The 16053-nt window shown below is 55.6% G+C and overlaps 1 protein-coding gene across 1 annotated transcript; it reads left to right on the forward strand.

Moving 5' to 3' along the window:
* Positions 1-12772: 12772 nt before the first annotated feature.
* On the forward strand, positions 12773-15810 carry LOC123168906 (probable L-type lectin-domain containing receptor kinase S.5). Its single transcript, XM_044586766.1, has 2 exons — positions 12773-14161; positions 14512-15810. Exons 1-2 carry the CDS (start codon positions 12805-12807, stop codon positions 15405-15407), a joined length of 2253 nt encoding a protein of 750 aa, XP_044442701.1. The 5' UTR covers positions 12773-12804; the 3' UTR covers positions 15408-15810.
* Positions 15811-16053: the final 243 nt, after the last annotated feature.

The raw sequence follows: 16053 nt of genomic DNA on the forward strand, positions 1-16053 counted from the left end.
ACATCCTTACTGAACATCTCCAAAATATGCATGGATCCCTCTGTAGCATCAAGTTTACATGGCAACAAAATAACAGCAGACAAGGACTAAGAGAAATCACCAAGTCCCTGAAATCAGAAACATTACGGAGCCTACTTTGCATGCTTGTGATAGTCACCACAGAGATCACAAAAATACATGACATCACCACTGGATAGATGGCATGGCATACAACAAAACACATGTAGAGCTCATGCCCATAAGATGCACAGATTAAATGGTACAAAAATGACAAATCTCCAAGTTCTGATAAGAACCAGAGGATAACAGCAACTAGCCCTCTTCCAATAGAGATTTGGGCATCAAGATGACCCCTCATAAACATGGTACAATCGAACAAAATGTAGAGCATCACGAGATGAACAATTTGACATATTACACGCGTGAATCGGAGCTACATGCAAGGAGTTATGCAACGAGGAACATGTGCACATATCGTAAGATTCACAGACTTATAAATATTTCGGGGTTCGAGAAGTCAACGCTCACAGTACCAAATCCAGATCGGGCGAGAGAGCTCGGGCTCGTCGTGGCCCTGCTCACCGGCGAGGATGGAGGGGAAGGCGAGGCGGGGCGGCGGCCGGAGGCAGAGGAGGAGGCGAGGCCGGAGGGCGGCGGGGCCGCGGCGCCGGCGGGGAGGCGTCGGGCGACGGTGCTGTGCCGCGGCGGCGAGGTCCGGCGGCGGGGCCGGCCACGGCGGGGCGAGGACGGCGGGGCCGGCCGGCGAGCTCGGCGGCGCCGGCGGCGGCGAGGCGAGGCGCGCGGCTCGGGCGGAGCCAGGCGGCGGGGCTCGGGCGCGCGGGCCGGGAGGGCTTGCCCCGGGTCCGGGCGGGCTGCGGCGGCGGCGGCGGACGGGTGCCACGTGGCGGCTCGCCACTGGCTCGGGGCAGCGGCGCGGTTCGTCCGGCCGACGGCGGACACGTCCGGCGGCGCGGAGGGACGTTTTTTTAGGGTTTCGTCTGCGATTCGTATACGGGAGGTCTCACATATAAATAGGTAGAGGGAGTTAGGAGGCTCCAAATGAGGTGCGGTTTTCGCCCACACGATCGTGATCGAACGACCTAGAGCATGGAAGAGAGTTTGGTGGGTTTTGGGCTGGTTTTGAGGGGGGGTTTTGCTGGACACTCAAATAGACTTTGCGGATGCCCGGTTAATCGTTGGAGTACCAAACGACCTCCAAATGGAACGAAATTTGACCGGTGGTCTCCGGGTGGTGTAATAAGGCCACTTGACAAGCCTCGGTCCATTCCGAGAAAGTTTGACACCCGCACACGAAAGAAAACGAAAGGGGTGCGCCGGAGGAGATAGGAGCGCCGGATTGCAAAACGGACAACGGGGAAAATGCTCGGATGCAAGAGACGAACACGTATGCAAATGCAATGCACATGATGACATGATATGATATGCATGACAAGAACAAAATACAAAACGAAAGACAAAACCCGACCACGGAGGGAATATCATAGCACATAGCCAAAAATGGCAAGAGTCGGAGTTACAAGTATGGAAAGTTACATCCGGGGTGTTACACTATGCTGCGCTACCTATTCACTTGCTCTTCAAGCCTCCCAAATTGCCATGAAACCACCTCTAACCTTTGTCATCCTTCCTAGCAAACCGTTGTTTGGCTATGTTATCGCTTTGCTCGACCCCTCTTATAGCGTTGCTAGTTGCAGGTGAAGATGAAGATTGCTCCATGTTGGATTATGTTTATGTTGGGATATCACAATATCTCTTATTTAATTAATGCATCTATATATTTGGTAAAGGGTGGAAGGCTCGGCCTCATGCCTGGTGTTTTGTTCCACTCTTTCCGCCCTAGTTTCCGTCATACCGGAGTTATGTTCCTTGATTTTGCGTCCCTTACGCGGTCGGGTGATTTATGGGACCCCCTTGACAGTTCACTTTGAATAAAACTCTTCCAGCAAGGCCTAACCTTGGTTTTACATTTGCCTCACCTAGCCTTTTTCCCTTGGGAGTCGCGCATCCCGAGGGTCATCTTTATTTTAAACCCCCCCCCCCCCGGCCAGTGCTTCTCTAAGTGCTGGTCCGAACTGAGTAGACTGCGGGGCCCCCTCGTGGAAACTCGAGGTCTGGTTTTACTCGTAGGATGTCTCGTCCGGTGTTGCCCTGAGAACGAGATATGTGCAGCTCCTATCGGGATTGTCGGCGCATCGGGCGGCTTTGCTGGTCTTGTTTTACCATTGTCGAAATGTCTTGTAACCGGGATTACGAGACTGATCGGGTCTTCCCGGGAGAAGGAATATCCTTCGTTGACCGTGAGAGCTTATAATGGGCTAAGTTGGGACACCCCTGTAGGGTATTATCTTTCGAAAGCCGTGCCCGCGGTTATGTGGCAGATGGGAATTTGTTAATGTCCGGTTGTAGAGAACTTGACACTTGACTTAATTAATACGCATCAACCGCGTGTGTAGCCGTGGTCTCTTCTCGGCGGAGTCCAGGAAGTGAACACGGTTTCTAGGTTATGTTTGACATAAGTAGGAGTTCAGGATCACTTCTTGATCATTGCTAGTTTCACGACCGTTCCGTTGCTTCTCTTCTCGCTCTTATTTGCGTATGTTAGCCACCATACATGCTTAGTCGCTGCTGCAACCTCACCACTTATCCTTTCCATACCCATTAAGCTTTGCTAGTCTTGATACCCATGGTAATGGGATTGTTGAGTCCTCGTGGCTCACAGTTTACTGCAACACCAGTTGCAGGTACAGGTTTTGCGATGATCATGACGCGAGAGCGATGTTTACTTGTTTTGGAGTTCTTCTTCTGCTTCTTCTTCGATCAGGGGATAGGTTCCAGGTCAGTAGCCTGGGCTAGCAGGGTGGATGTCGTTTGAGTTTCTGTTGGTGTTTCATCCGTAGTCGGATGTTGATCATGTGTATGATGTATTGATGTATTCTTGCGGCATTTGTATGCCTTGTATGTATCCCCTTCTTTTATGTAATGTTGATGTAATGATATCCACCTTGCAAAAGCGTTTCAATATGCGGTTCTATCCTTGGTGGGTCCTTCGAGTCTTTTTAGGATAGTATCGCATATTGGGCGTGACACCCCCGGCCTCTCCTCCTCTCCCCGCACTCGTCGTCCGCTCCGGCCGCTCGTCCACGTGCGCGCACGCGCACCACCGCGTCGGCCACGCCGTCGCCCCCTGCCGGCGCCCGCGTCCCTGGTCACCCGCCTGCGTGCCAGGTCGAGCCCTCCCGCCACCCGCTCGCGCTTTGCCCGCGGTCACACGCGCCCGGCCGCGCTCCATCGCCCCCGCACAGCCCCTGCACTGCGCTCGCTGCACTCAACACACCCTCGAGCATGCTCCCTCGTGTCGCTGCGCCCTCGCGCGCTACCCACGCAGCGCCACCGCCCCGTCGCTCCCCAGCGCCACCGCCCCGTTGCTCCCCAGCGCCATCGCCCCGCCGTCGACCCGTGCTCGCCCCTTTCCATGCGCGCACCTGCTCACCCTGGCCCCTCCCGCTCCTCGCGCCGAACCCACCCTGCCTCTGCTCCTCCTCCGCTGCACCTGCTGCGCTTGCCTTGCCTAGGCCGCTCGCGCCGCCCACTCGCGGTGGCCTCGCGCCCCGCTTGCCCATGCTGCCGCGCCGGGGCTGCGCCTTCCGCCGCCCCCTGCTGCCTGTAGCCGCAAGCCCCTACCGCACTCCCCCGCGCCTGCCGAAGGCCGCCACGGCTCGTCTCATCGGCGCGCGTGCCCCGCAGCTCCCCGCACCCGGCGCTGCTCCCGTCGTCGCCAGCCACCGAAGCCCCGGGCGCGCTCGCCCTCGCCTCTCATGGCCTCGGGTGCGAGCACCCGCACCCGTACGCCCATCGCCCGCTTCCCCTCGCCTGTTTGGGCGGCGCCCGTTGGCCCGAACCGCTATGGCCTCTCGGCCACTGCCAAATGGGGCCTGCGCCACTGAAACGTTTACCAAAAAAAAAGAAAAAAAGATTAAAATAATGATTATTATTATTATTATAAATTTAATTAATTAATTAACTTAATTAATCCTATTTAATTAACTATTGTTAATTAACTAAACAGTCAATGACATGTGGGACCCACACGTGAGTTTAACCCAGTCAATGCCCTGTTGACTCCTGACGTCATACTGGCGTCATGATGACGTCAGCATACACTATTCTGGATAATGTTGATTTAAAATAATTAAATAAATCCTGAAAATGATTTAAATCTTTAGAAATTAATATAAAATAATCCGTGGCTCGGATGAAGATACTTTGTACATGAAAGTTGCTTAGAACGACGAGACGAATCCGGATACGTAGTCCGTTTGTCAGACACACGTCCCTAGCATAGCGAACATGGAACTTTCCCTCTCCGGTCCGTCTGTCCGAAAACGTCAAACACCGGTAATACTTTCCCGGATGTTCCCCCTTCGCCGGCATCGCCTAGTACCGCGTTAGCGCATACCTAGCACCGCGTATTGCCTCGTTATGTTTTGTGATGCTTTGTTTGCTCTGTTCCAGCAACTACGAAAGCTGCAAAAAAAACAGCAGCGATACTACTGGAAAGTACAGTTTCAATATTGCCCATACGTAATCCTTTATATAGACGTTGAGGCGGACGGACACTAAGATGGAATAAGCCCGCTAATATACCCAATGTACCCGCAGCAATATGATGAGAAGCTATTCCCCCCGGAACAAAAGGATCAAAACCTTCTGCACCCCACGCTGGATTTACAACTGTTTCTTCCCCCCTCTTCTTCTCCGGTAGACCCCGACACCGGCGCTGATGCCGCTGAGTACGACTACGTCACCGACGACCCTTCTTCCTGTACAACAGAGCTTCCAGGAAAGCCCCCCCTTTGATCACCAAATATCGCCAATTCCTTCTCTCTACTGCTTGCATTAGAGTAGTGTAGCATGTTACTGCTTTCGGTTAATCCTATTCTGCTGCATAGCCTGCCATCGTTGCTACAGTTGTTACCCTTACCTACAATCCTAAATGCTTAGTATAGGATGCTAGTGTTCCATCAGTGGCCCTACACTCTTGTCCGTCTGCCATGCTATACTACTGGGCCGTGATCACTTCGGGAGGTGATCACGGGCATATGCTATATACTTTATACTGTTACATTACTTATGATAATGTTCGGAGATGGGGGCTGAAGGGGCAGGTGGCTCCATCCCGATAGAGGTGGGCCTGGGTTCCCGACGGCCCCCGACTGTTACTTTGTGGCGGAGCAACAGGGCAGGTTGAGACCACCTAGGAGAGAGGTGGGCCTGGCCCTGGTCGGCGTCCGCGGTTACTTCATAATAACACGCTTAACGAGATCTTGGTATTTGATCTGAGTTGGGTCGTTGACCTTATACGCACTAACCGCCACGTGGGACAAGATATGGGCAACCGGCGTCGTGGTATCAGCCGAATCTCTTTTTGACTTCAGCGACTGAGCGGCGCGCGCCGCATTGGACCGTAAGCCCACGCTTGTATTAAGGGGGCTAGGTCTGCTTCCGGCCGCGTACGCAACGTGCAGGTGTGCAATGGGTGATGGGCCCAGACACCTGCGCGCATAGGATTTAGACCGGCGTGCTGACCTCTCTGTTGAGTCTAGGTAGGGCTGCGATGTGTTGATCTCCCGAGGCCGGACATGACCCAGGAAAGTGTGCGCGGCCATAGGGATCGAGCGTGTCGGGTAATGTGGTGCACCCCTGCAGGGAAGTTGATCTATTCGAATAGCCGTGTCTACGGTAACAGGCGACCCGGAGTTGTACCTTGACCTTATGACAACTAGAACCGGCTACTCAATAAAACACACCCTTCCAAGTGCCAGATATAACCCGGTGATCGCTCTCACACAGAGCGATGAGGGGAGGATCGCCGGGTAGGATTATGCTATGCGATGATACTTGGTGAACTTACCATCTACTCTCTTCTACATGTTGCAAGATAGAGACTGCCAGAAGCACAGTCTTCGACAGGACTAGCTATCCCCCTCTTATTCTGGCATTCTGCAGTTCAGTCCACTGATATTGCCCCTTTACACAGATACCCATGCATATGTAGTGTAGATCCTTGCTTGCAAGTACTTTGGATGAGTACTCACGGTTGCTTTTCTCCCCCTTTTCCCCTTTTCCTTTCTTCCTTGTTGTCGCAACCAGATGCTGGAGCCCAGGAGCCAGACGCCACCGTCGACGACGACTCCTACTACACCGGAGCTGCCTACTACTACGTGCAGGCCGCTGACGACGACCAGGAGTAGTTTAGGAGGATCCCAGGCAGGAGGCCTGCGCCTCTTTCGATCTGTATCCCAGTTTGTGCTAGCCATCTTATGGCAACTTGTTTAACTTATGTCTGTACTCAGATATTGTTGCTTCCGCTGACTCGTCTATGATCGAGCTCTTGTATTCGAGCCCTCGAGACCCCTGGCTTGTAATATGATGCTTGTATGACCTATTTATGTTTTTAGAGTTGTGTTGTGATATCTTCCCGTGAGTCCCTGATCTTGATCGTACACGTTTGCGTGCATGATTAGTGTACGATTGAATCGGGGGCGTCACAACAAAGAAGAAAAGGAAACTACGAAACAACTATGTCTTTGCACTCCATAGGCTTCACGTGAATGTCTTCTCGAGTCATAATCTTCGTTGTGAATATCTTCACATACCACCATTGTCTTCAATGTCTTCACACATTTTTAGGGGTCATCTCCGGTAGGTAAACCGAATCAATGAGGGACTACTACCTATGTTATCCTGCAATTCTCACAAACACATTCGTCCCTCAACCAGGTTTGTCGTCCATACTCCAAAACCAACTAGGGGTGGCACTAGATGCACTTACAGACGCATCCGAGCGGCCCGAGCGAGCCGGAGAACGGCGGTCCCGGTCGCGGCCGCGGCCGCGCCACTACTCCGAAGAGCGATCCCGCGGGCCAGCGCCATGCCACCCACCTCCAGCATCGGATGCAGCCCCCTTGCCCTTGTGAATTGACTCGCGCAGCACGGCTTCCCAGCGGGCACCATCCGGGAGGGCCAGCGTGGAGCTTGAGCGGCCCCTCCATCCCGACCCTCGGCACGACGCTTGGGCCGAGGAGCGCCATCACCCTGCTCGCGGGCCATGGCGGGCGGGAACGGAGAGGAAGCACGGGAGGGACGGGGCGGGGTAGGGGAAGACTGCGGCGGCGGCGGGAGGGAGGGAGCCGAGGCGAGGAGGATGCGAGACGGGTCAAGCCCTAGCGGGAAGGCAGGGAGGCGACCTAAATCAGGCCAGGCAGCAGAGGCCAGGGGGAAAGGCGGCCCAGCATGGGCAGGCCCCTCTGGGGGCACACGGGAAGGCCCAGGATCTCCGCGCCCTTCCACTAGCCCAGCCGGCCCTCCTAGGCACAACCCACTACCCAACCGAGGGAGGGGAGGGGATAGGGTTTCCCCCTAGAGAGCCAGGCCGCCGCCGCCGGCGGGGCGCCGCCCGGAGCCTCCGCAGAAGGCCGAAAGGGCCGGAATTTGTGGTCGCGGAGGACCACGCCGGGCGCCGCCGAGCAAGCCAAAGGGCCAGCAGCCGGCACGGGCGCGTTCGCCGGACTCGGCGAAGGAGAAAGACGCCATGAGAGCGCCGCCCGTCCCAGCTCCGACCGACCGGCCACCCCCCAAGCTCAAGCTCGGGCCCCACGGCCGCGACGACCAGCCTGACGGCCGGCGCCCTGCGGCGGCGGGGAAGGTGGTGCGTGGTGGGCAACAGGCCACACCCACAAGGGAAGGAGAAGGGGGAGGGGAGGGGAAAGCGTCGAGGCAGTCTCGGACTCGGCGGACTCCACCACCGCCGCCAACCCGTCACCGAAGCGGCGCAGGGGCCGGGGGAGCCCGGCGGCAACGGCTGCAGCGTCCAGCCGGACCTCCTCAGCCGCCCAGTCAGTCCAACTACCAGCACGCGTCGCTGCTGTGGCGGACAGGGGCAGAGGAGGGGAGGACAGCGAGGCGGGATGAGGGGGCGAAGGGCGGAGAGGCGGGAGGCGGACGGTGCCGGCTAGCAGAGGAGCGCCGGCGGGCAGGGCGGGGGAGGCGGGGGAGCCCGTGGTGGCCGGGGGCGTCGCCCCCGCAATCGCCGTTGCGGCCGCCTCAGGGAGCGCCATCGGAGAGGAGTCGAATCCATCTCTTCAGACCCGATTCATGGTTTTCAAGCCAAAAAAATAATCAGAGAATATATATAACTTACCGGTCGCTAGCATGTCGTCCAAACTGTTATTACACTAATAATAGTATAATACAGAGAGAAATACAGAGCATTGACCATGTGCTCTGTGATTCGCCGAGGGACTTTTGTGCAGCTTGGACTCGGGAGGTTCCTTGCATGGGCCTGCTACTAGCGAATCGGACGATTGGACGACTTGACTACCTGCGCTTGCTGGCCGAAATGGACGAAGCTCCTTATTTCACATTGAGGAGGCCGGCTGATTCCTGTAATGTGTACTCCTGTTCCATTTTCTGTACAATGCATGTTTAGCCTGGCCAAAAAATATCTGCAACCGGTGACAGAGCGTACTTGACCAAACAAATAACCCTCCTGCTTTATTATACAGAAAATGAGTATGATTCCCTGAAATGATGGGAGGTACCTGTACGAAGAACAAGCCAACAACAATCTATGTCTTATCAACGTGAATAAATTACACATTATCTCCAAATATCAGAGGAAACTTCGCACAAGTATTTTAATCCGTGCGTGCTGTCAGCGTATGCTATGACATCACACGGAAATTGGCGCAAGACGAAAGAAAGGGGATTAATGTGAAGGGATTAGTTCAATGTCAAGACTTGGCAATCCTGGATAAACTCAAAGCCAGAGAAAGTCCCATGCATTTTTCTTCAAAGAGGAAGTCCCATGCAGGTTCGATAGGATTTGAGTGTTCAGCCAGGATAATCTTCTATTTAAATTATGTATACGCATCCTCCATGGAATAAGTTGTCAAGTTCTCCACGGGTTAAAATAGAAAGTTGCCCAAGCAGCCGCCTCTCCCCAAAAAAGCCTTGGGTTTGCTCTGCCTCCCGCCAGCGCTGCCGCCGATCCGCCTTGTCTTCACTGGCCTTAGGGCCATGATGGCGTGGTGGATCCTGGCCCTTGCCGGCGGGAGGGCCCCGTCTTTAGATGTTCCTTCGAGTTTTGTTAGGGTTTGTGCTCTGCTCAGGAAGAGAGATGGCGGCGCCTCCCTGAAGATGGAATAAGGTACTACCCGCCTAGACTCTGTCCTGGTGGTGCGTCTAGTATCGTCAGTGGATATGCGTGTCTCCGGCGGATCTGTCCTTGGTGGATTTGTTCGGATCTGATTGCAGTTCGTCTACGTTCGTGCGTCTTCAAGTTCGATCCTTCTGATCTATGTCACTCTTCAACGGCGGTGGTTGCTATTCTGGTGCGCTGGTCCTATGGGGTCTTAACATAACGACTTCCCCACAGTCGACTACAACAAGTTTTGCCCGGCTCTGGTAAGGGAGGGGCGATGACAGCGGCGCGCCTTCGGCTCGCTTCAGTGCTTGCAGTCGTCACTAGGCTGTCTACGAATTTGGGTGTAATTTTTATTATTTCTGATGTTCGTTGTATTGTCATGATTGAAGATGAATAAGTCAGAAGTTTTCTCGCAAAAAAAAGTTCTGCATGGGTTAGACTTTTTTTTTTGAGAAAGCAAGGGTTAGACAAAATTTAGACTGAAGCATGGAAGGCACTTGTCTAATAACAATGCTAGTTGTACAACTGAACATTTTGACGTAGCGCCCCTAAAGATTGGTATATGCTGGATACCGATCGCAATAAAAGTTTAACCGCAAGATCATGCGCTCATCACCGGTGTAATTCCTATCACTTAAACCCAGATGGTCAATGCAACATCTTATGCAGGAGAGGACAGCACTGAAGCCGCAGAGCAATAATCAAAGGGAACATGTGTGTTCCTGGTGACGGCAGGATCGGATTAAATGGCAAACGCTGACCACATATTGGAAGAAGGTGGACACCGTTCGACGGCATCCCACGCGACGCGAGTCAAACTTGCGTGCAGCGTGGCCTTGATTCATCAAATCTAATTTCTTGGAAGGACAAGAAATTTCCAAATGCACCAAAAGTTCATACTCCTATATAAAAGTTGAATGAGTTCGTTCCAGGGACAGTAGATAGGGAAGATAGCAATGTAGCACCCGTTCCATGCTAGCAAAGAAAAATAGACACTATTCAAATTGAGCTAGCCTCGGCGGCACTACCCCATTTCAGCGCGGGTTCACACGCATCCGAGCTGGCTGCGGCTAAACAAAAAGACGGCGACGACCGGCTGGGCGTGTATGTTCAGGTCACGGGCAAAGTTCCAAAACAGATCGAGGCAGGGTGTGCCTGGATCAACTCAGCGGGACCTCACCTGCCTACGTCGTCGTAACTTGCAGGATCCCACGCACCAGCGACGGCGACCCGGATGTCTGTTCGCGAATATGACTAAAACCATGAGGCGTTCTTACAACTTTCTCTCCTTTCTCTCTCCTAACCCTAGACGGCTAGGTTAATCCTTCCTATCGAGACTTCACCGACGAGCCCATGAATTCACCTCTCCTCTGTATGCTCCTCCGACGGCCGGTGGCGGGAGGTAAATCCCGGTGCCTCCGCTCGGTTAGTAGTTTAGATTATGAATTTTGAGTGCTCCCCCCTTTTAAAAAAAATGAATTTTGAGTGCGGCGCTTGGGTGAATGCGGGCGCTTCTTCTTCGACTTAGTCTTTTGAGTTTCGACCCCCCTCGAGTTTGTCCATTCGGACGTAGTCAATGGAGCTCCGGCGTACAGTTCTGCCGTCTCCTTGGAACGGTGTGGTTAGGGTTTCTCGACATATATCGTGATCTAATGTGATTGGGTTCGTTACACACCAGTCGCTGGTACCCCTCGGGTCGCCCCCGCGGGCGACCAGGGGGAAACCCTAGCCGCCGGCGCCCGGACTCCCCCGCATCTCCTCCATCCTCGCCGCCGCCAGCAGCGCCGCCGGGCGAAGCCAGGCCGGCAGGGGCGGCGGCGGGGCTCCCTTCTCCTTCCCCCGAATGGGCTGGCGCGGGACGGCCGTTCGAGAGGAGGCGCCGTACTTTTGCGGGGTGCGGCGGCGCTGCAGATGGATCCTGGCCGCGACGTGCGCAGCGCGCCGGCGGTTGGGGTTCGTGCTCGCGGCGTGGTGCGGCCGCTGGATCTGGTGGTCGCGTGCGCCGTCGGTCTCGGGTCCGATCCTTCTGGATCCGGTGCCTGATCGTCGTCGGCCGGCGCAGGATGGTGGCTTTCGTCGCTGACCAGGTCGGGTCTTTTGATCCGGCGCCTGGATGGATCTACGCCGGAGGTGTTGAGCCTTATGGTGCTTCCCTCTCTGGAGTTTTCGGGTCTTGGCTGCTGCCAGATCCAAAGCAGATGGAGATTGGTGGTACAGGAAGAGGACCGGAGGAAACTTTGGTCGGCTAGCTCGGCCCGGCATCGGCGACGGCTTTGACGTCGTTACCCATCTTGATGGCGAAGTCGAGGTCCCTCCTATCCACCTCCGTCCCGTTCCCGGACGAAAGTCCAAAATCCGTCTTGGATTGGACGGCGGCGGTGCCCTTTGCGTCGTAACCTCCATGGAGGCGCCGTCTTGGGAGGCTTGGGCGTTCGGGGAGTTGCTATGGGTGAAGGGCTTCGTGTGTCAGCTCCAGCAGCGGCAATGGTGTGGAGGTTGGCAGGAGGAGCGGCGTTCTAACTGCGTCAGATGCGTCTGGTAAGAGATGTCAAGTCATGCCTGGCCGACAGGTGCTACGCTGAGTCATGCCTAGTCGGCAGGTGCTACGCACGACAGATCTTTCAGAGTGTCCACCTCGGGATGGACGAGCGCAGAGCGGTGGAGCTGTCTGGCGTCGTGGTGGCGTCGACGGTAGCTAGACCGTGCAAGGTTGATGCAACAGTACAGCTCTGAAGATGGTTTGATGGCAGGTGGCTGCGGCGGCCTCATACCCGGCAGGCGTCCTGGTTGAGGAGTGCGCCGGACTGGTAGGTATCCCATACCCGGCAGGCGTCCTGGTTGGGACCTCGGGTCTTAGATGTTTAGGTTTGGCTGCGATGTCTGTTTGGTATTAGGCCCAGACTATCAGCGCCCCTTCATGGATTGGATAGGTGTAGCGACAGTTGTTGCTTAGAAAGTGGCTTTAGTCTTGCTGTTGTATGACTTTGTAAGATCTTGTGAGAATAATTAATAAAGTGGCCGTATGCATCGCCCAGATGCAGAGGCCGGGGGTCATCCTCCTTTTTTAAAAAAATCGTGATCTGATGTAAGGTGCTTCATATCTATGCAAAGGTTCAACCCAGGGCGCTGGTCTTGGAATCTCGATATAAATTTTATTATATTTAAAATACTTCCGTGAATTTTTATAATAGACAATTATTTTTGAAAAATTTGACTGAAACCATCCATACCGCGAGACACAAATCTAGTAATGTTTTTTTGGACGCGCAGAAAAAGCTGGGAAACTCTACAGTTAGACCGAGCACCCAGCCATTTTCCCACACATGCATTTAAATATGTCAACTGGCCGTACGCCGTCGCTGTACTCCACGTTTCCCCGACGATGCCATGAGCTCTGCCTTCCCGGTCAGGCCGTGATCGGCAGGGAGGGAGGAATTTCCCGTGCGCCTTCCCTTTGCCCGGCCCGCACCACCAACTCGCACCCATGCCGCAACATATATAGAGCCGGCACGGGCTACACCGTGGATCCTCCCTCCCTCCCTCACCCGCTCCACACAACCACAGTCGCTCTCTCCACCATGGCGCACCACGACTCTCTGCGGCGCTTCGGCGCCAGCTGCCTCGTCGCCGTGCTGTTTCTCTGGCTCTGCGCCGCCTTCGTCTGCAGCGCGAGGGAGCAGCGGCCGCTGCGGGAGCTGGAGGAGCAGGTGGTGGTGAGGAGCTACGGCCCGTACGCTTCCTTCGACCGGAGCGACACGGACACCCTGCAGGTGCTCAAGGACGCCAGCATCAACGGCGGCGCGCTCCAGCTCACGCCGGACGCCCGCAACAACGACGCCTACCTCGTCAACAAGTCCGGCTCCGTCCTCCTCAAGCAGCCCTTCACGATCTGGCACACCCTCCCCGACGACGAGGTCCACACCGGCACCCGCCGTGCGCCGCGGCCGCAGCCTCCGCGCGTCCGTGTCGTGTCGTTCAACAGCACCTTCTCCATGAACGTGTTCTACGACAAGGCGGTCCCCGGCGAGGGCCTGGCGTTCGTCATCGCGCCCTCGCTCGAGAAGCCGCCTCCCGGCAGCCACGGCGGGTTCCTCGGCCTCACCAACGCCACGCTGCAGGCCGCCGGCCCGTCCAAGAACCGTTTCGTGGCGATCGAGTTCGACACCTTCAATCAGAGCCACGACCCGAGCGATAACCACGTCGGCCTCGACATCGGCAGCGTCGTGTCCAACGCCACGGCCAACCTCGCCGACTTCAACATCACCATCGCCACCAACGCCCAGACGTCCGCCAACTACACCGTCTGGATCGAGTACGACGGCGTGGGCCGGCGTGTCACGGTGTACATGGGCGGGAAGGGGAAACCGAAGCCGGCGATCCCCGTCCTGACCAGCCCGCTGGACCTCAGCGAGCACGTCCCCGAGCAGGCGTACATCGGCTTCTCGGCTTCCACCGGCGCCACCTTCGAGCTCAACTGCATCCTGGAGTGGAGCCTGTCAATCGAGACCTTCCCCAAGAAGGAGAAGAAGGAGTGGATAATCCTCGTCGCCGTCTTCGTGTCCATCGCCGTGGTCGCCACCGCCATTGCCGCCTTCTTCCTGGCCAGGATGTCGCGGGCGAGGCGGCAGATACAGAGGACCCAGACGCGGCTGGGGCACACGCTGAGCCACCTCCCGGGGATGCCGAGGGAGTTCTCGTACGAGATGCTGAGGAAGGCGACCAAGAACTTCGACGAGCGGCTGCGGCTGGGGAAAGGAGGTTACGGCGTCGTGTACAAGGGGACGCTCCCCGCTGACGCCGAGCAGGGCCAGACGGAGCCGACGGAGGTCGCCGTGAAGAAGTTCATCCGGGATGACGCCAGGTGCGTCGAGGACTTCGTCAAGGAGGTGGACATCATCAACCGCCTTCGCCACAAAAACATCGTGCCCCTCATTGGTATGTGCATGAATCCCTCGCTTAATTACATGATCATTGTTTATCAGCCGAGACTTGACTAGGAAAATGATGGTTTAGTCCCAATCAACCATTCTCTAGTTAGTTTTGCTGCTTCCCTTGACAAGTCCAAGTAATGGAGTAGAGGCCAGTACTCTATTCAGATCATAACGCGTTTATGCAATCGTTAACGCGCTACCAAACGTAGCATTGTCACTTGTTAGTTGTTGCACGAAACATGACTGATCAAATGTAGTTATATTTCTAGTCTCTTTGAATTTTCTACGACCAACGTGCAACAAAAATACTCGTGGATTATTGGTTCTGAACGTGTGCTTGCATTTTTGGTGCAGGTTGGTGTTACAAGAAAGGGCAACTGCTGCTGGTGTACGAGTACATGCCCAACGGGAGCCTCGACCAGCACCTCTTCCGACGCGGGGGCGTCCAGGAGGCGCGGGCGGCGCCGCTCAGCTGGGCGAGCCGCTACGGCATAGTCGCCGACGTCGCCTCGGGCCTCCACTACGTGCACCACGAGTACGGCCGCACGGTGCTCCACCGCGACATCAAGGCCAGCAACGTCATGCTGGACACGTCCTTCTCCGCCCGCCTCGGGGACTTCGGCCTCGCCCGCGTCATCGACTTCGACCGGAGCTCCTTCACCGACATCGGCGTCGCCGGCACGCGCGGGTACATCGCGCCGGAGTACTCCGTGGGGCACAAGGCCACGAGCCAGACGGACGTGTTCGCCTTCGGCGCGCTCGTGCTGGAGGTCGTCACGGGCCGCTACGCGCTGCTCGGCGACGCCAGCTGCCCGCTGCTGGTGGACTTCGTGTGGCCGATGCACGGCCGCGGCGCGCTGGTCGGGGCGGTGGACCAGGACCTCGGCACGGCGGGGTACGACGCCGACGAGGCCGCCAGGCTGCTGCTCCTCGGGCTGGCGTGCAGCAGCCCCAACCCCGGGGACAGGCCCACCATGCCGGAGGTGCTGCAGATCGTGTCCAAGAAGGCGCCGCCGCCGGAGGTGCCGCTGTTCAAGCCAAGCTTCGTGTGGCCGCCGGAAGGGGGAGCGGCGCACTTCAGCCTGAGCGACATCGAGATGACGACGAGCAGCGGTGGCAGCTTCGTCGGCACAGGCAATGGTTCATCGACGCGCGCGACGCAGGAGACATCCTACGACAGCTTCCGGCGGCCGCCCTCGGCACCAAACAACAGCCAGGAGTACTTCCCCGCGCTGTCCTCCGGCCGGTGACGAAGTTAACACATGTGAAAAAACTGTAAAACTGGCCATGAACGTAAGGTAATCACAGTAAATGTAAATACATGTAGGTAATACGTGCTTAGTAGTAGTACATTGTTACCATGTGGCATATATGATAAGCAATCCAAACTACTAAAAAAAAAGTAGTAGTACAATGTTCTTCATTAGTTTGTTCAAGCTAGGGAGAGAGGTACGTGCTGCTCGGGCAAGCAGGAGTCTTTCCTTGCAGAGGTTCACTGCAGATCGACGAGTCCAAGTGAAGCCTAAGTGTCTACTCTAATGTGTATCAGCTAGCTAGTCTTATGATTTTCAGAAGTGAGGCTAGTGTTGTTAATATGCTTTGGTTATTCGTTTTGGTTTCTTGAGTAACAAAGATCCAAAAAGTGTTTATTTATGATAATGCGAAGAGGAGAAGTGGAAAATCGTGTTAATCCAGCATGTTTTACTTTCTATATGCCACATCTATCAATTTTTAGGTTCCTATTTATTCTTGAGGACCAGGCTTTCCTGGTACTCACGCATTTATTGAGGACTAGGCTTGGTGCGTAACCGAGATTAAAAATCCTAGTACTCATACATAAAAGGCCGTATGCATTCCTAGTTGGTGCAGATGCCGGGGAAGTGAAATTCTCCCCAA

Source organism: Triticum aestivum, chromosome 7D (assembly GCF_018294505.1).
Source record: "Triticum aestivum cultivar Chinese Spring chromosome 7D, IWGSC CS RefSeq v2.1, whole genome shotgun sequence".
NCBI classification, from domain to species: domain Eukaryota; kingdom Viridiplantae; phylum Streptophyta; class Magnoliopsida; order Poales; family Poaceae; genus Triticum; species Triticum aestivum.